Here is a 17,540-nt window from a genome sequence, read left to right as displayed (position 1 = left end):
TCACGCTCGCTCGTCTCCAATTAATTTTTTAAAGCGGTGTGCTCCGATGAAAATTGAATATTGGAACATAATAAAGATAAAAAAAAGGAAAAAGCATCTCACCTTAGCCGAGGCAAGTTGGAATAGGCCCGGTCTCGGGCTATCTTGGGTCTCGTTATTGATGCCAATCCACAAAATTAATGGAGCATACACTCCACCTCAAGGGTGTTCTAAACTGCTCTAGTTCCCCCTTTCACTGTGTTGCCCAGACAGGAAACCTGTAAAATTTGATTTGGAAACGAATTTGCTTTACGATATGGCATAAAAAAAACAATGACCTGGTCTATCTTGGGAGTGACCATTGACTTTAAAAGATTCAAGATTATGCGGTCTTACGCAAGGGGAGGGAGCGAGGAAAGGAGTGAACTGCTTTTTCGAACTGCTTTTTTCGCGTCCGCCTCGCGCTTTCGTCCGCCTGTTCTGCAGTCCACGTTATCTTATCCATGGTTACTGTAGTTCTAGTCTTGCCATGTGACGCTATCCGAAAAATCACGCGACCAAAGCGTTTTGACAACCATCAGAAGCCAAATTTCACCAAAAACCGTGACAAGTGGAGCTAGCGCTCTGTGATTAATGTGTTAAGTAGAAATATAATCTCCATACAACCGTTAAGTTGAGACGGAATTGAAACTATTGATAGCGCACAGCAAAAGGTTAGTGTTTCGAAACTGAAAGTGTGAGCTTATTGAATACCCCTCCTTGAAATTGTCTGCGTCATTACGCGATGAAATCCGCTCGAATATGGGATTTCATTTTAGGCCAAAAATGGACAAACTTTTATCTCAATTAATTTATTTCTATTCTGATTATTTCTGATACATCGCAGTCTGACTTTAGCTAAATGAACGCATGTTGCAGGGAGCTGATAACCAGGAGAAAACGTTGTGCTTCCATGACCGCAAACCAATTGCAAGTGGACCTCCGAGCGAGAGCTTCAAGTCAACCTTTGGAGGTAAAAATTGTGGATTTTATTCCATATTGAGTTGAGTTTCAGTTTGAGCACTTTCTTTCTGTTAATTACATCTTGTATTAAACACATCAATGTACGACCTCAAGTGAATCTACGCCGCGCTAGCAAGCAGTTTACCTTCCCGATTTTCTTTCGGTGGGTTGGGGTCGGCTGCACACAGGCTAAATTAGGCACGAAACTTCAAAAGTACGTTCCCTAAGGGTGAAGAAAATCGCTCATAGTCGAATGATCGATTAAATTTTACAAAGTTTTTCGAAATCATTCGACTAAAGTCGGGTCATGTAGTTGTGCATCGATTAAAATCGAAGTCCTGATAAAGTCCTGATACACGACAGATCACTTACAAGCACGACTCAATTAGAAACTAAAGAAAATAAAAATAAGATTTGGATCACACAGGGTTGTTAACCAATTCAGTATTCAACGTCTACAAAAAAATCGCTGTGGTAATTTTTAGCTTATGCCAAGTTAACGGTAGTTTCATCTTAGCTTCGTGCGTAGAATCTCCACAGCTATTTTGTATTCCCCGTTCATGCTGTAGTGTGCTTCCCTCATTTATCTTGTGCCACTTCGATATCATGGGTCTCTACCCACACTATATATGGCGATCGAATTGTGAAATAAGTTACATGTGAACAATTTATATCCTGAATGTGAAAGGATAGTTGTCGTGAGGACATAAAACTTATCGGTGATGAACATTAAACCAGTATGTTGTGTATTTGTTCTAAGGATTCTTCTGTCAGATTATTTGATGATTTGAGTTGGTTACCTTTTTACGAGGAGGCTAAAATTTCCAAACGTCTAATTGCATTTAAGACTACCGGGAGAACCGCTTGCGTATATTACTCGCCTTTTAACACGTAAAAGTGATCTTCTCTCTCGTAACACTTGGTGTGCAAACTATAACTTAGTATGCCGAAAGTTTAGATGGCGGTAAAACGTTCAATGTTACCACATGTCAACCATGGAACAGTTTCCTTATCACCTTATGACTAAAGACATCAGTACAAAGTTTTAAAAAGGCAATTTTTTCTCGGAAAACAACACAGTTTGAATCATTTTGTAGTTTAATAGGTTCCTTTTTACAGTTTCCTGACTCTTTTATTTAATCCTTGAGATCTACTTTATTTTAGCTTTGATCATAGGATTTTTGATTTTTTTCTTAACTGCTCTTCGATTTCTATTATAATTTAATTATTTTTTTACTCATCAATATCTATATTTGCATAAGTATTATCACGTTTATTGTACGAGGGCCACAAGTTTATATGCCTTTTGGCTACTAAGTGCTACTCTCTTTAAATAAAGAGTTTACTTACTGACTTACTCACTTACTTTGATGTTTATCAATATCATCGATAGGAGTTTTTGCAAAAAATCGGATTCGGTCGACAATTATTTCTCAAGATAATAACCTACGTATTCAGTAATTTCCTATAAAAATCAATTTATCATACTGACATATTATCGAATACTAAAAACGCTCTGACATAAGAGTAAACATATGATTCGATTGAGTTTATTTCAAGAATTTTACCATAGGTTAAACAACACTGAAGTGTAAAGGAGTATGATCATATAGATTGTTTTGATGGAATTCTGAATCCAAAGAAATTCTTTTTTCCCGAATGCGATCAACCTTTATCTTCTCCTTACATTATTTCAATATTTGAATACATTGTAAAACACGCTGGTGATTGGAGTTAGGAGGCCATCAGCCAAAAGGCTCGGAATGCTGCTCTGAATTATCTTAATTTATATGCATGGAAAGTGTCTGACCGGCTAGAAGGGAGAAGTTTTACTCGGATCTCTGTAAGAAAAGGCCAATTTGATTTTCGCACTACGTGATTCATATCTTCACGATCACGGCCATATGTCACGCTTTTATTTAAGTCACGCAAAAGCAGATTTGAAGAGCATTTGCAAGTAATTTTAATAGAGCAATTAGTGTTCCAGATGTATCTAAAGCTAGTTTAATGTAATACCCTTGCTGGCCTTGAGATGTAACGGACATTTTTGGAAGTGTGGATAAAAAGTTGAGGTATTAAAATCGAATTGATCAATGATATGATCTATCTTATTCATTTTATCAGTGCTGAGCTAGGAAGTCTGACGAACGAGTAGCAACCAAATATCTTGGTTAAAGAGTCATTGACCTTTACTCAATTAACGATCCAGTATTTCTTCATGGCCACCGCTGCAGCACCTTCGTTTCATTCGACAAAGAGACAACCAATTACGCCTGCTTATGCAGGCTTCTCGTGGGTGTCAGTGCACATATCTTGAGACAGACATTTGACAAAAGGCGTCCACCGGGAAACCTGGACACAGTTTTGTCTAGTCCTCCGATTCATCGAGTACTAAAATCACTCCGAAATAAAAAAATACTCAACCCTTCACAATGGGACAAACTGTACCCCGCCATCAAGTCTTCAGTTTCATCAAAGAATTTCGATATCACGCTACTGATGGTCCTGCTGAGGAACATTTGTGGTCTTGCTCCTCCGGCTACCGGCTGGGATACACTTCCTCCTGCAGCAGACACAACCCTTGAGGCAGATTTTGTTCGTATCAAGTGCTACAGAAACGCAGTTTATGGTCATGCCAGCGAGGCCTCAGTTGATGACGCAACATTCAATCAATACTGGCAGGACATCCAGGATGCATTGGTGAGACTAGGAGGAGATGGTTACCAAAGTGCTATTGGTGATGTGAAAAAGGAATGCATGGACCCTGATTTCGAAGAACACTATAAAGAGCTTCTTAAGCGGTGCATCATGGATGAATTCAGTATCAAAGAAAGACTGGATGAAATGACAGAGCTATTAAAGGAAGCAATCGCTAATCCTACAAAAAATATTAAAGCAGGAGACAAAGGTATTGTGCATTAACAGTAAAATCTGTACACGACCTTTTGATCTTTCTTGAGAAAAGAAGAAGATTGAAGGGCCTATCAGAGGGTAATAAACAATTTAAAAATCAATTCATTTCAGTATTTAAAAATAGCTCAAACTCGGGGAAATATCTTGCACTGGAACTGACCCCTTCCTCTTAGACCCAAAATTAGAAAAAGACCAGGTGTTGTCTTTTCCATGCTTTTTTCGGGTGATGGGCAAGTAATTTTTTTATTTTTTTGTTCCTCATACGGGAAGTAAAGAGAATTGATAGTTGAAACAGATTCACTACAAAGGTGATTTGCACCAAAAAACTGCAGTTAAGTCTTACAGTATTTACCTGGTCGGGTTCGTCGAAAGAAAGAGATGGAAAAAAGCTAAGATTCTTAATGAACTGGAGATGACAAGACGCTTTCTCTTCCCTAAGTGTACTTAGACCATTCTTAATCTCCAGCCGTAAAAACAACAACCATGTGTTTTCTGAGTCAAAGTTAGTTTCTCCCATACCACAAATTCCTGGATCCGCTCCCGAAAAGGGTCTGTTAGTGTTGGTAATCACATGATTTCGAGTACAATTTACGATAAAACAGCACGAGTAAGGTTTTGAAATGCCAGCAGATTGCACGAGCCAGTAGGGCGAGTGCAATTTGTAGTTTTTGAAAAATTTATAAATGCTAATTTATCCCAAATTGCACGAGGAAAATCATGTGTTTACTTTTTGATAATATACTAGCAAAGATATGACTCTGTTTTCCTCTCTAGCTGTTTTTTTTTCGTGTCATGGCTCACTAGTTCGGCCGCTTGCCTTTGCCTTGTGCTGGAGTAGTTGAGGTTTTCCCAAGAATTTGGTTCGAGCTTTGTAACTCACCGTAACGAACGATCGGGTTTTTGTACTCTTTGTCAATTAGGTATCGGTCGACAGCAATAATCAGAACACGAAAGATATCACGCCCGTTATCTTCCCCGTCTTTCTTACGAACTGATGCGTAAAATTCCTCGAGAAGTTTGTTCAGCGTCCCCGATTCATATTTTCCAATGCCCAAAACTTCCAGACTTTTGGCCAGTTGTTTGTGCTTTGTTTTGTATTTTTATTTTTGGCATTCTTCATAAAACTCTGAATTAAAAAGGTTGTTACCTTCTCCTTACCTCTCCGCCGTTTTGTTTTGTTGCACTTTCGTGACTCTCTTGGCAATCAAATTATTTTCATCTTTCTACACTCAGTTTTAACTTTTTGCCCTCAATCTAAACTTTGTGCACTGTTTGGGATTAATTGACTTGTTCTCAGCCAATAAGCGTCTGAAATGTTTGCATGCATCTTATTAAAAAATAAATAATTTAACCTTTACATCAACCTCTTGCTACGCTTTTCTAATTACTCGGTCAGAATTTGATGTCAATTAATTGCGAACAGATTCAAGATTAACTTGCACTTTTTGGAAAGCCTAATTGAAGCAAAACTCACCTAGCGTGATAACCAATCGCGTCACAAGTCAGGCAGATCAATGACTTTTCGTCGAGCATTGGAAAAGTAAATACATGAAGGGTTTATGAAAATAAATGCAGGTAATGGTTTTCTTTACAGCCGTAGCAGAATACTCTGATGCGTTGAAAGAATCAGTAAAAAGCCAAACCGAGTACCTCGCTCAGGCCTCACCGATCATGTCCAATGTTAGAACAGATCACATATTTACCAACATTCTCATGCAACATGGAAGAAAACCAGTAGAAGATCTTGATTTGAAAAGAAAAGAACGCCTTCGCCAGAACGGTCAAATCAGTGGAAAGAAAATTAAAAGCTCTCAAGAAATTTTCATCTCAGCCGATGGGAAACATCCAAAATCTGTTCTTGTCACTGGAAAGGCAGGCATCGGTTAACCACTGTTTTGTCAAAAGCTGATCAAAGATTGGGCTGACAACAAATTGTTTCGATCCAGAGCAAATGCAGAAGTACCTGATTTTAAGTTCGCATACTTGCTTACCTTCCGTCAGCTTAATCTACTTGGAGACGACCCTGTTATCTTGAAGGATATCTTAAACCGATCTTCATTGCTAGATGACCGCTCAAATATGGACGACTCTATATTTGAGTACATTGTTGATCATTCCGAAGAAGTTTTGGTTATCATCGACGGGTATGACGAGTGTTCACAACGAGAGTACATCGCTAGTAATTCGGATGAAAAGTACCCAAATAACGCCAAAGAGAAAATGCTAGTAGCGGCAATGTGTGCTAAGCTTATCAAAGGAAAAATACTGAGAGGTTCGGTTGCCATGATCACGTCAAGATCCGACGAATCTGACGAAATGAAAGACGGAGAGATCTATTTTGATAGATACGTTGAAATTACAGGATTTTCCGAGCCACAGGTAAAAGAATACATTGGAAAGTATTTCAAAAACAACGACCGAATGAAAAACATTGTAATGGACCACATTACAAAGAATGTCAATCTTGTCAGCTTTGCCCACATTCCTGTGCTCTGTTTTCTTATGTGCTCCTACTTTGAATATACTCTACAGCAACCAAATAAGAATAATCCTCTCCCGGTGAAAACAAGTGACCTTTATGATGAAGTGGTCAACATGTTCGTGCAAAAGTACGATAGAAAGAAAAGACCCTTTGTCGAAGAGACTCTGGATGAATTATCAAAGCTGGCAGCTCAACTCCTTGAGGAGAGAAAGTTTCTTTTCCTTAAAGAAGATCTGAAAACTTTGAACTTACACGAGGTTGAAAGTCTGTATGGAAGCGGTCTTCTTCATTGCGGTCCTCCTCTCAGAACGTGATGGATGCTTTGTTCTTTCTGGCTTCGGGAGGGATGTGGACTGCACTGCTGTGTCTTTTGCATTAACTGTTTTTGGTGCACTCAATGCAGGGGACGAATATGAATGGAATAGAATCACCAAACATGACCTGAGTCGTTGGAAGGTCACAGATGCCAATGTTACCAGTCTATGTCAAGCATTTCAGACACCAACATGTAAAGTCACCATACTTTCTCGGGGTAGTAATCAGATCACTGATACCGGTGTTGCCAGTCTATTTCAAGCATTACAGACACCATCATGTAAAGTCACCGCATGCACTTAATCTTTGTGGTAATCAGATCACGGATACTGGTGTTGCCAGTCTATGTCAAGCACTACAGACACTATCATGTAAAGTCACCGAACTTGATTTGGGTTATAATCAGATCACCGATGCCGGTGTTGTCAGTCAGTATGTCAAGCATTACAGGCACCAACATGTAAAGTCACCGAACTTTATCTGAATGATAATCAGATCACCGATGCCGGTGTTGCCAGTCTATGCCAAGCATTACAGACACCAACATGTAAAGTCACCAAACTTCATCTGAATAATAATTAGATAATCGATGCCGGTGTTGCCAATCTATGTCAAGCATTACAGACACCAACATGTAACGTCACCAAACTTTATCTGTATGAAAATTTGATAACCGATGCCGGTAAGAACCGTCTAATGTATATTTTGGAAGAAAAACTGTCATAGTTACTTACTGTATGATAAAGAAGACATTGAGTTATAGTTCTAGTTTTAGACGAAATTTGAAAGACACAGGGTAAAAAAAATTCGATGCCAAGAGTGAGTTATGAGTAAACGCTTAAACGCTATGAACGCACCATCTTTTTGTTGTTCTTTAAATGCATTTATCACTTAATTTTGCATAAATTATAGATTCGTATTGATGATCACAAGATTTCGAGTACAGTTTGGGATAAATGAGCCCGAGTGAATTGTTCGATCGCTAACCAAATAGCACGAGTGCAATTTGCAGTTTTTGAAAAATGTACGAGTGCTCATTTATCCCAAATTGTACGAGGAAAAACATGTGATTATCTGTTAATGATGTACATGAAAAAATTAGACTCTGTTTTCCTCTTAGTCGTGTTTATTTCGTGTCATGTCTTACTGGCTCGGCCGCTTGCCTTGGTGCGTTTGCCGGAGTAGTCAGGGTTTCCCAGATAGAACTTGCTTAGAACTTTTACACGTTCTGTCACGAAAAAACCGAGCGTTCGTTTCCTTTGTCAGTTGGTTATAGCTTGATAGCAGTAACCAGTATACAAGGGCCATCACGCTTGCAATCTTTCACGTCTCTCTTACGAACTATTCCGTAAACTTTTCGCGAATGTTCTTCAGGGCGTCCGCTTTAAACTCTTTAATGCTTTCGTTTCAGCCATTATTGGAAGCCCAAGACTTCCACACGTTTAGCCGGTTGTTTGTGCTTTGTTGGGTGTGTCCATTCTAATCACTTTCCTTCAAACGCTGAATTTTAAAAAACGTCCAAACCGCTATTCTTTTCTCTTCTTTGTGAAGTTTTTGATTTCGAGGTATTTTCACGACCATTTTAAAAATTTACCACCCAATTTTAAGTTTGGTAACCCGGATTAAACTTTGACTTACTTAGATTCGCTAAGGGCAGGCGCAGAGAACCTCACGTTTATTTTACAATTCTAGAATATAAGATTTCCAGCCGATTGAAAGCGCATCTTCGGGTCTCAACAACATCTCTGTCTAACTCCTCTGTTTTCTTTAACCTTACCACCGTCAATGATCGATCTCTGAGTGTGTTCGTTTACTAGGACACATTCCAAAATCCTCCCTTAACCTTCTGTGCATCCCTGCGACCAAAATGTTCCCCACCCTACCCGGGTGTAGTCATTATTTAACTGGGATTCATCGAGCCTTTAATCCCTAATCTAGTAGAAGTTTTTGAACTTGGCATCCAAATGCTTAGATTACAGCCATTCTTACAGAAGATTCAAACGGATACTTCAGGTACTAATCACAAAAAAGAAGTTCTTGATTTTGTTCACTGTTCAAGAGAACTGTGATTACTGGTCTATTAATAAAAATCACCAACAGTCCTCTTCCTCTCCTAGCTTTAACATAGCGGAAAAAAGGAAAAAAACATAACAACTACAACAAAGTGAAAACCTTTATTTCACCACATGCCTAATTGAAATCACCAAAAATGTTTCGTTTCGTAAGCGGGAATTTGATCTGGATCACAAACAAAAACAGTGTCTCTCCTGGTGTCCGAAATCAAACTTGAGTTTAAATTTCACACATACAGAATGTTCTTTTCAAAAAGATTTGAAAACGTCATAGATGCACGTTACCAATATCATGATAACAACCAGTATGGTAAACCTAACTTTTAACAATACTTCCTTTCTCGCCGCGCGTTTTGCCAGCTATAATAAATTCTTCGGTCATTTTTTTGTTACAAAATTTAGTCAATAAAAAACACACGGCAAGTTCACTAATTTTACTCATACTTTTTCGTTAGTTTCTTCACTCTTTTATATGACGATTTCCTCTTTCCTTTTGTTAAGGATATTGAACAAAAGAACAGTTTTTTTTTTTTAGATCAATTAACAATTACTTTGTGTGCCTAGTTACGATCGTAGTTACAATGTTTATCTTTTTCCTATTGGTTTGTAATCGGATCTTTCAGCGTCACCACACGCAAATAAAAGCTAAGTTAGCGTCCCTTTAAGCCAGAGTTTCGCAAGATTTCGCCTTGAACAGCAGTACCTTCGTTCTTTCGTTCCAAACCTTTGGCACAAGCAGGACCGATATGTAAGTGATTTTGTTAGTTTTATTTCAATGTGTTTAAGTTTAGTTTTTTACCTTGGGTGATAGCGCACATATGTACTGTGTTGTACAATAGTACAACTAATTATCTTGAAATCAAAGGAGAATTTGAAATAACTAGACGCTCACACAGCAACGCCCACATTTTAGTCTTTGGGCTGTTAATCAGCCGCAAATGGTCATCGTGTAGCCGATCTTTGAATCTCGAGTAGTTTTAATTTAGCCTTTTATGATTTGTTTATGTTAATTCACGTTAATTGTTGTTATTTTAATCGCGTTATCGTCATAGGCACGTAAAGCGTTTCTTTCATGCCTTTCGCACCGATTCAAGTAGATTCATGCATTCGTTATAATATTATTGTAATTTCAGTTTACGATCGTGATCGTGATCTAAATAAACACCGTTAATCGTCATCTTGGTTTTCGTGGTTTCACTACGGCCGGTAAAATAATCCCCACATCAGCGACACTTAGAAAACACGCCTAGCGACACCCCTCGAAGTTTCGTCTTTCGTCGCAAGCGTCACACCTTTAAAATCTTGACGCGTTTACATTTTCCTCGACATCATATTTAATTTCGTTTGACCGGAAAAATCTCTGAAACAAGAAACAAATACGAAGCTTTTCCCACTTTTGGGCAAAATCCAGAGATTCCTGATCACGTACAAAACAACGTAAATATAAATTACTTTAACGAGACTTTTGATAAAAGTATTAAGAACATTTCATAGCAATGGTTTCCGGGCGAAAAACTCTGGTTGCCTTGTTTCACGCTCACGGTCCTTTTAGTAAATACATTCTTAGAGGCACGACATTTTGAATATTTCTAACATTATGAAATCGTATGCCAATGAAATTCATCTTCAATTTTTTTTGTTATGATTACACCTTGACTATATCTTCTTTTCAAATTCATTGCAAAATTGTCCGTTCAACTTATTGCTTTGCGGCAAGTTAGGCCTAAAATAATTAGTTTCTTATGTCAGGGGTGATAAAAAATCCTAATCAAATAATTTGAGACGTGATTAGGATGAGAATCATCTGAGTATTATATATGTGATTGCTGTAGTTTCCTGCGGCTATAATTAATAATAAGGACTTTTAGCAAACCACGACGGCGACGGTAACGAGAACGTGGCAAAACAAACAATAGCAAAACAAAAGCCAGCACGTGCGTTTTAAAACTGTTTGCATTTCTTATCCGTCCTATGCAAAACAACAACGTGAAATCATCAACGTTTACGTGGTCCGAGAAAGGAAACCTCGACGGTAAATTATTTAAGTTTCCATTTAAAACTCAACGCTGCTCGCATAAGTTATGCTGGGGTTAACTCTTCGCCGCGTAAGAGATTATAAACACATCCTGAGTATCCAGTCATTATTTGGCATTCAAGCCTGACTTTTGAACAAATGTCACCAATTCTTGACCTCGGCATTGAAGCGGGGCTTAATTATACTACAACATCGAAGCCAAGTCCAAAATTAGGTGTGGATTTTAGAGATGAGATGAAGAAAATGGCAAGCTTGGGAAACGAGTGGCTAACGCGTCAAAAAATGCCAACGGGGAAATCTGTACGAGGAACGCCTTCCCTTGCGAACCGATTTTCTCACAATTTTGCCTGCAGCTAAACTGGAGTTAGGCGACACGTTAAAAATTCAAAATGACAATTTTTTTTTTCTTTTAGAGAGTAATGATTTATGGCTGATTCAGCCAACAGGTTCACAGTCAGCCCCAAAAAATAATTAAAAACCCGGGGAATCCGGTAAATAATTGAAGCCAAGTGTGTGAACCTTTTTGCCCATATCTTCATCAGAGCAGTTGTTTACGTTTATATGATTGAGACAAATGTTCCCATTGAATCTATTCCGAGGTTATTAAAAATTCTTTGGATGGTTGTAATCTGACTGACCGTGCAAAATCACTTGGCGGTTGAATGAACTAACCAGAAATTACACCGCTCAGATCTTGCTTTTATCCAGCGAGAAGAACGTGGATACTTTCCATAATTAATTGTTTTATAGATAAAGCAATCCAAGATATCGTAAGGTTGTGACAAGAAACTCATTTCGCCTAAGCAAATGTGTTCTATGATCGCCACTTAATGTCACGCTTCGTTTAATTTCCAGAATGTTCTGGAAAAAGAGCTTTCTCTCTGGCGTTGAAACGTTATTCATTGTCACCGACAACAATCCTTTGTAGGATCTCATTCTCTAACCCGAACACATAACATAATCAACGTTTGATTGTGTTTATCTGAACTGGAAAAAAGTTTTTAGCATCAGTAAACCTGTTTCTCATGCCACACCTTACCAAAGGAATGTAAAAAAAATAGTATTTCTTTATTATTCTGTACACGTCGCCGCTTAACGCTTCATCGCTTACAACTAAAAAAGCTCCAGTTGGTTTGGATCTGAGATAATTCGATTGTTACCAACTCATTCAAGAAATATAGCGAGGAAAGATTCAACACTGTCTTCCACCGTGACATTGGCGGTTAAGTTTCAAAATACTTTCCTGTAGCAGCAAATGTGACTCCGTTTATAGCCGTTTACAGCGTATAGGTAAGACTACTTGTGTGTATTATTTCGTGTACATTTGTTATCCGACTAAGTGCTGGTGTTTCGTAGTTTGTCATGTATTTATCGCATTTCTGTTCAAATTCAGCGAGTTTACACTCCAAAAAAATTTCCCTGTAACACTGTAAGCGACAATAGAGTTGACTAATTCTGGTATAATGATGTCTCAGTAAACCAATTAAAAGCCCCTGATTTGGATTTTAAGTCAAACGACATCGCATATGTACGAACAGTAGACTGAACCATAATTCCAAATCGTGTAACATTGTCTGGGTATACTAGGGTCTTCGCGGATGTCTTTCGCCAAAGATTTTGTCATAAGGCAGATGCATTTTGTAGTCTGACCAAATTTAGGAGTGCCTATTTATTCCATATTTCACGAAAAAAATCTGATGATTACATATTGATAAATAGTATTCATGATAAAACCATATGATAGCTTTTAATAATTATTTACGGGAATCGCGTGCACAATAATTTGTTCATTAACCCTGCATGTAATCGCTAAACAATTCGTCAAATTTTAAGCACTTTTAAAATAACCTCTTTTTAGCACTGAAGTACGTCTCCTCTGCATTGTAAACGGAAAAGTTCATTTCTCTTTGCTAATCAGGAGGAAGAATTTTTTTTTAATGATACATTTCGTGGATTAAATTTCACTTGATCAAAAAGGCAATATGATTACTCATCTATGCGATGATATGCCAGCAACAGTAATTTCAAGTTGTCATTTAATACGGTAGTAATTTAAGGCATTTTTAGTGAATAAGTAATAAAAGGAATTCATGTTGTTTTCGTTTTTATTTTAAGGTTCCTGTGATGTCGAGACAATTAAAGGTAGGATATCAAAAAACTGCTTTTGAAAATCACAGCTGCGACCGAGTTGTTTTTTGTACTTGTACTTTGGTGTCATTTCATTCTAAGGAAACTTCACTATTATCATTGCATCCCTACCAACTCTCTCACTTCAGGAAAAAATTACATGCCTGTAGATACAAAACTTTATAATTACATAATACTTGTATTTACCAAGTAAGATATCGATATAATAAAAAAATTTTATAAGAGAGTAAAATAATTCATGAAATGAGTTTTTATTATTTGCATACTTCTAATTTAATTTCTTGTGTTTACAGAAAGAAACTGGGGAAAGGAAACTGAGAGTAACCCTTTTGAGTGCTGAATGGAGAACTTCAAGCTATGGAGACCTGACAACCATCAACAGAGAGCTAGCAATACAAATGGCTAAACATCCCAATGTGGAAGTCAGTGTCTTCTTACCTCAGTGTAGTGAGGAGGATAAGAAAGATGCTGATAGTTACAATGTTAAACTGATTGAAGCAGTTAAACTGCCTGGTTCAAAACCAGTTGATTGGCTAGCCTCTGTACCTGATGGCCATGCTATGGATTGTGTTCTAGGGCATGGAGTAGCTCTTGGTCAGCAAATTCCACTCATAAAGAGAAATCCAAATTACAGTAATTGCAAGTGGATTCAAGTAGTCTCTACTGCCCCTGAAGAAATTGGCATGTACAAAAGTATTTCTGAAGGTCAACAAATGCAACAAATGGAAAAAGAACTATGTGAAATGGCTGATCAAGTTGTAACAATTGGCCCCAAGCTGACTGATGCATATAAGCGCCAACTGAGAAAAAAAGATGTTTTCAATCTGACGCCCAGTATTTTCTCTGAATTTTCAGATGTGCAGCAAGCAAGCGACGAAGGAAGAATATTTAGTGTCTTGGTAATTGAGAGTGGTGATAGTGAAGATTTTGATGTCAAGGGATACGGCATTGCAGCGGAAGCCATTGCTAACCTGAAGAGTGAACCTTACCAACTCAAGTTTGCCTCCAAACAGAGAGGAAAGGAAGATGAATTAAAACACAAGTTACTTCAGTGTGGTATTGGTCGTAATCAGCTACTTATCTGCAGCTTTGATGAAAACAGGAAAACATTAGCCGACTTATTCTCTATGGTGGATATTGCTATATTGCCCTCAAAAACTGAGGGATTCGGGTTGAGCGCTCTTAAAGCCATATCTGCTGGTCTTCCTGTACTTGTCAGTGGTAACTCAGGAATTGCAGAAGCCTTAAGGGAAGTGCCTACTGGGCCACAGTGTATAGTGGATTCAGAGGATCCTGCAGACTGGGCCAGAGCAATAAAGGCTGTGCGTAAGAAAAAAAGGAACGTACGACTTGCAGAGGCTAAGATTCTTCGTGAAAACTATTTGCAGAAGTTCAGCTGGGCGGAGCCTTGTGATTTCCTAGTTGAAAAGATGTACAATCTTGCACGTGGTAAGTTTTCTCACCTTGCATTGGAAATGCAGAAGTTTTAATTAAATTTGAAATAATGATAAAGGTAACGTGTCCTGTGTTAAATATTCAATTTACAGGTTAGCAGTTGTTTCTAAATGCAATAAGGCAGTAGTCTTATGGAATGTTACAAATAAATACATTTAGGAAGATTGATAATCCAAGGCCATGAATGGTAATAGCCATTGTTGTTAAGGGCCATTCCATTTTAGGAACCACTTAAATGGTGAAATTTAAAATAATTATTTCTTATCTAGCCCAATGATGGACTTTTGGAGTGAGGAGACCCTAAATTGTTTAAAAAAAAAAATCTAAAAATTGGTTTTGCAGGAAATGGCAGAGTTGCTGTTTATTTTTTTCAAATGAGAAGTGTGTGAAAATATGTGGCATGCTGTGAGATTTAAAATGATTTTATTAAGACACATTTATTCCCAAAATCTCACCAGGGGAACAAAACTTTTTTAACTCAATACAAAGGTGAACTTGCTGATAAGTGTTTTTTCCAAAATGGATGTACTTCGTAAATGAGAGCAAGTAACAATTTTGTTACAGACATTACGTAATGTCTGTAAAGAAAACCAATTTATTTTGTTTTCTCTGAAAATAAAAACCAGCTGTTTTTGTAAGCTTGGCTCCTTTTCCAGTTTTTAGGGGCCAAAACTTATTATAATAATAAGTGCTGTAAATTATCAAAATCCCGGAAAAACACCGCAAAAAATAAAGCCTTCTTTATGTTACAGACATTACATTATGGACACAACATTACAGAAATTACATTATGGACATTATGACTGAATGACTTTTATTATAGTAATTCTTTTGGAAGAAATAAATACTTCATGAAAACCAGTTTGTTCAAATTGAACAAAAAATCACTTCCAAGTTTACAGCGCTTTTAACTAAACATTAATAACAATAACCATAACAACAGTTGCAACACCATGGTGACATGAGGTGTATAAATTTTCAAAAAGTTTAAGTCTATTTGTGAAACAAGTTTAATGAAAGACATATCATGTTAATAGTCAGTACCTTCTTTTAAAATATCTGAAGATAAAAATTAAAAAAAAGTTTCAGAAATGTAGCTTACTTGAACTTTCAAAGGCCGTTGCACTGATAATGACTGTCCTCATACTACAGAGAAAATTGTCAATTCATGCAGTTCGAATTCAGTTTCCCAGTGTAATGTCCATAACAAAAATTGTGTAATGTTTTAACCACAAGCTGAAAATATAATTACAGAATAAAGGAATTGATATAACTAGATTTTAAAGAGCTATGAAGCAGCTTTGTTCTTATTATTATGAAATGATATTTGTCTAAATAGTTAACTCACAGGAAAGTAGATGTCAAGTGAACACATTGAATAAATTGTAGGTTGATTTTTTTTGTAATGTCCGTAACAGAGTTTCACACAAAAATATTGGCAGCCTTTGTTAAAGAAAGGAAAATTTTTCCTCTGCTGATAGTCAATTACCCTGTGAGGAATGTTTGAATTATTAATTAAAAACTATGCAAAATAAGTTTGTTAAGGAAATTAGTTTCCAAAAAATTGATCTCTGAATGTAAAGTCTGTAACATGGAATTGCCCTTAACCCCTTAACTCCCAAATCAGATTTGTAATTCTCCTTACTGTCAACCATACAATTCTTATAATGTTTGTGCAGAGAATTTAGTATTGGATCAAATAATTATCCCCAAATTGATATTTTTCTTTATTTTCATCACTTACCTGTTGATATTGTATTGCATTTGATATTGATATTGCAGTTGATATTGTACTGCATTGTCCAATCCCACTGAAAAAAATTGATATGGAACTAAATGCATCTGATTGTGAACTTTCCACACAATTCTCCCATGTCGCATGTCAATTCCTTGTAAACAACCTGCATTTTATCACGTATTTCACACACAGACAGCAAAGTCCAGATAGGCAACAACCAATCAAGGAGCCCTCTTTGAAATATTATCCATTTCTCTTGGTGGTTGTATCTTCACTTATCTGAGACTGCAATATATCTTTGGTTAAGTTTTATTGGAGATACAACAGAGTTTCTGTATGCTTTTCCCAGTAAAATTTGGTGGAATTCTATTTTTGGAGTCACTAACTGTTGACAAATAAGTTTAATTTCTTCTCTGTTAGAGGAACAGCAGTAAGCGTGGTCTCTTTTGCAACTGTTATTTGGTCTCATCACGCAACACCTATTATCATAATTATAAGAATAGTACAATAACAGTATAATGAAGGTTTTTTCCAACCTTAACTATAAATTTTGTATTGAAAAACTGACATTGGTGACGTATTTTGGATAAATTTCATGCACTTATATACAGATGGTCACATGTTGGTTTGCTGTGTTAATTATTTTCTCAAATAAAAGTAACACCATGAATACATGTATTGCTGTAAATAATGTAAAAATTATAATGAAAATTATTCCAGATATGATTGTGCCTGATTCTCTACTTATGTGAAAGGAATTTGAGTTGGTTTGCGGAATAAACCCTAAGAGTGACCAGCATCTAATTTCTCCCTACAATATCACTACTGAATCACACATTAAGGCGATGAGAATAAAGGACATGGTCAACAGAGAAGGAAACTTTTGATTGGCAAACAAATTCTCCTTTTCAGCACACTAGGAAATGTATAAGGAGCAGTGTGGAGAGTATGCAGACTGATGTTAGGATATAAAGGGTTAAAACAATATACATGAGATATATATGTGAATATCAAATAGATGTTTTGAGCACCTTTTTTAAATCTATCTCTTACTACAAGTTGGTATGCTTGTTTTTAACTATTTATCAGTAGAAATGCTAATATCTCTCTGTATAACTTTATTTTTAGGCATGTTGCCTCTTCCTGGATCTTCCACCTTTGATCCTGAAGAACAACTAGAAGAGCCACATTTGAAACTCCAGAGAATGGAAGGTGAATAAATGATGCTGTTAAATTGAATTTCATGGTAAAACTAATCTAAGAATACTTTTAAGTACATTTAATTCTCTTTAAAAATGTTTTTTTTAAAGGCAATTATGCCCAATTTAGTTTTTCCTCACTCTGTGTTTTTCTATAAAGAAATATATTAAGATGGTCGAGGCTGGGGTTGGTGAAACAGCA

At 36.9% G+C, this 17,540-nt stretch overlaps 1 protein-coding gene and 1 pseudogene across 1 annotated transcript in view; both read left to right on the top strand.

The window, feature by feature from the left end:
• The first annotated feature begins 3,199 nt into the window (after window positions 1-3,199).
• On the top strand, window positions 3,200-7,417 carry LOC136282870 (NACHT, LRR and PYD domains-containing protein 12-like; annotated as a pseudogene).
• A 4,504-nt stretch (window positions 7,418-11,921) lies between these two features.
• The window catches only part of LOC131791001 (NACHT, LRR and PYD domains-containing protein 4-like), a 69,840-nt gene continuing 64,221 nt past the window's right edge, over window positions 11,922-17,540 (top strand). The window contains exons 1-4 of the mRNA XM_066170779.1: window positions 11,922-12,088; window positions 12,914-12,940; window positions 13,240-14,395; window positions 17,268-17,351. Coding sequence (XP_066026876.1) covers window positions 12,923-12,940; window positions 13,240-14,395; window positions 17,268-17,351 — 1,258 coding nt within the window. The 5' untranslated portion in view covers window positions 11,922-12,088; window positions 12,914-12,922. The remainder of the gene's footprint in view (window positions 12,089-12,913; window positions 12,941-13,239; window positions 14,396-17,267; window positions 17,352-17,540) is intronic.

Source organism: Pocillopora verrucosa, chromosome 8 (assembly GCF_036669915.1).
Source record: "Pocillopora verrucosa isolate sample1 chromosome 8, ASM3666991v2, whole genome shotgun sequence".
NCBI classification, from domain to species: Eukaryota; Metazoa; Cnidaria; class Anthozoa; order Scleractinia; family Pocilloporidae; genus Pocillopora; species Pocillopora verrucosa.
Note: the sequence above shows the minus strand (reverse complement) of the source record. Positions and strands in the feature narration are given on the sequence as shown.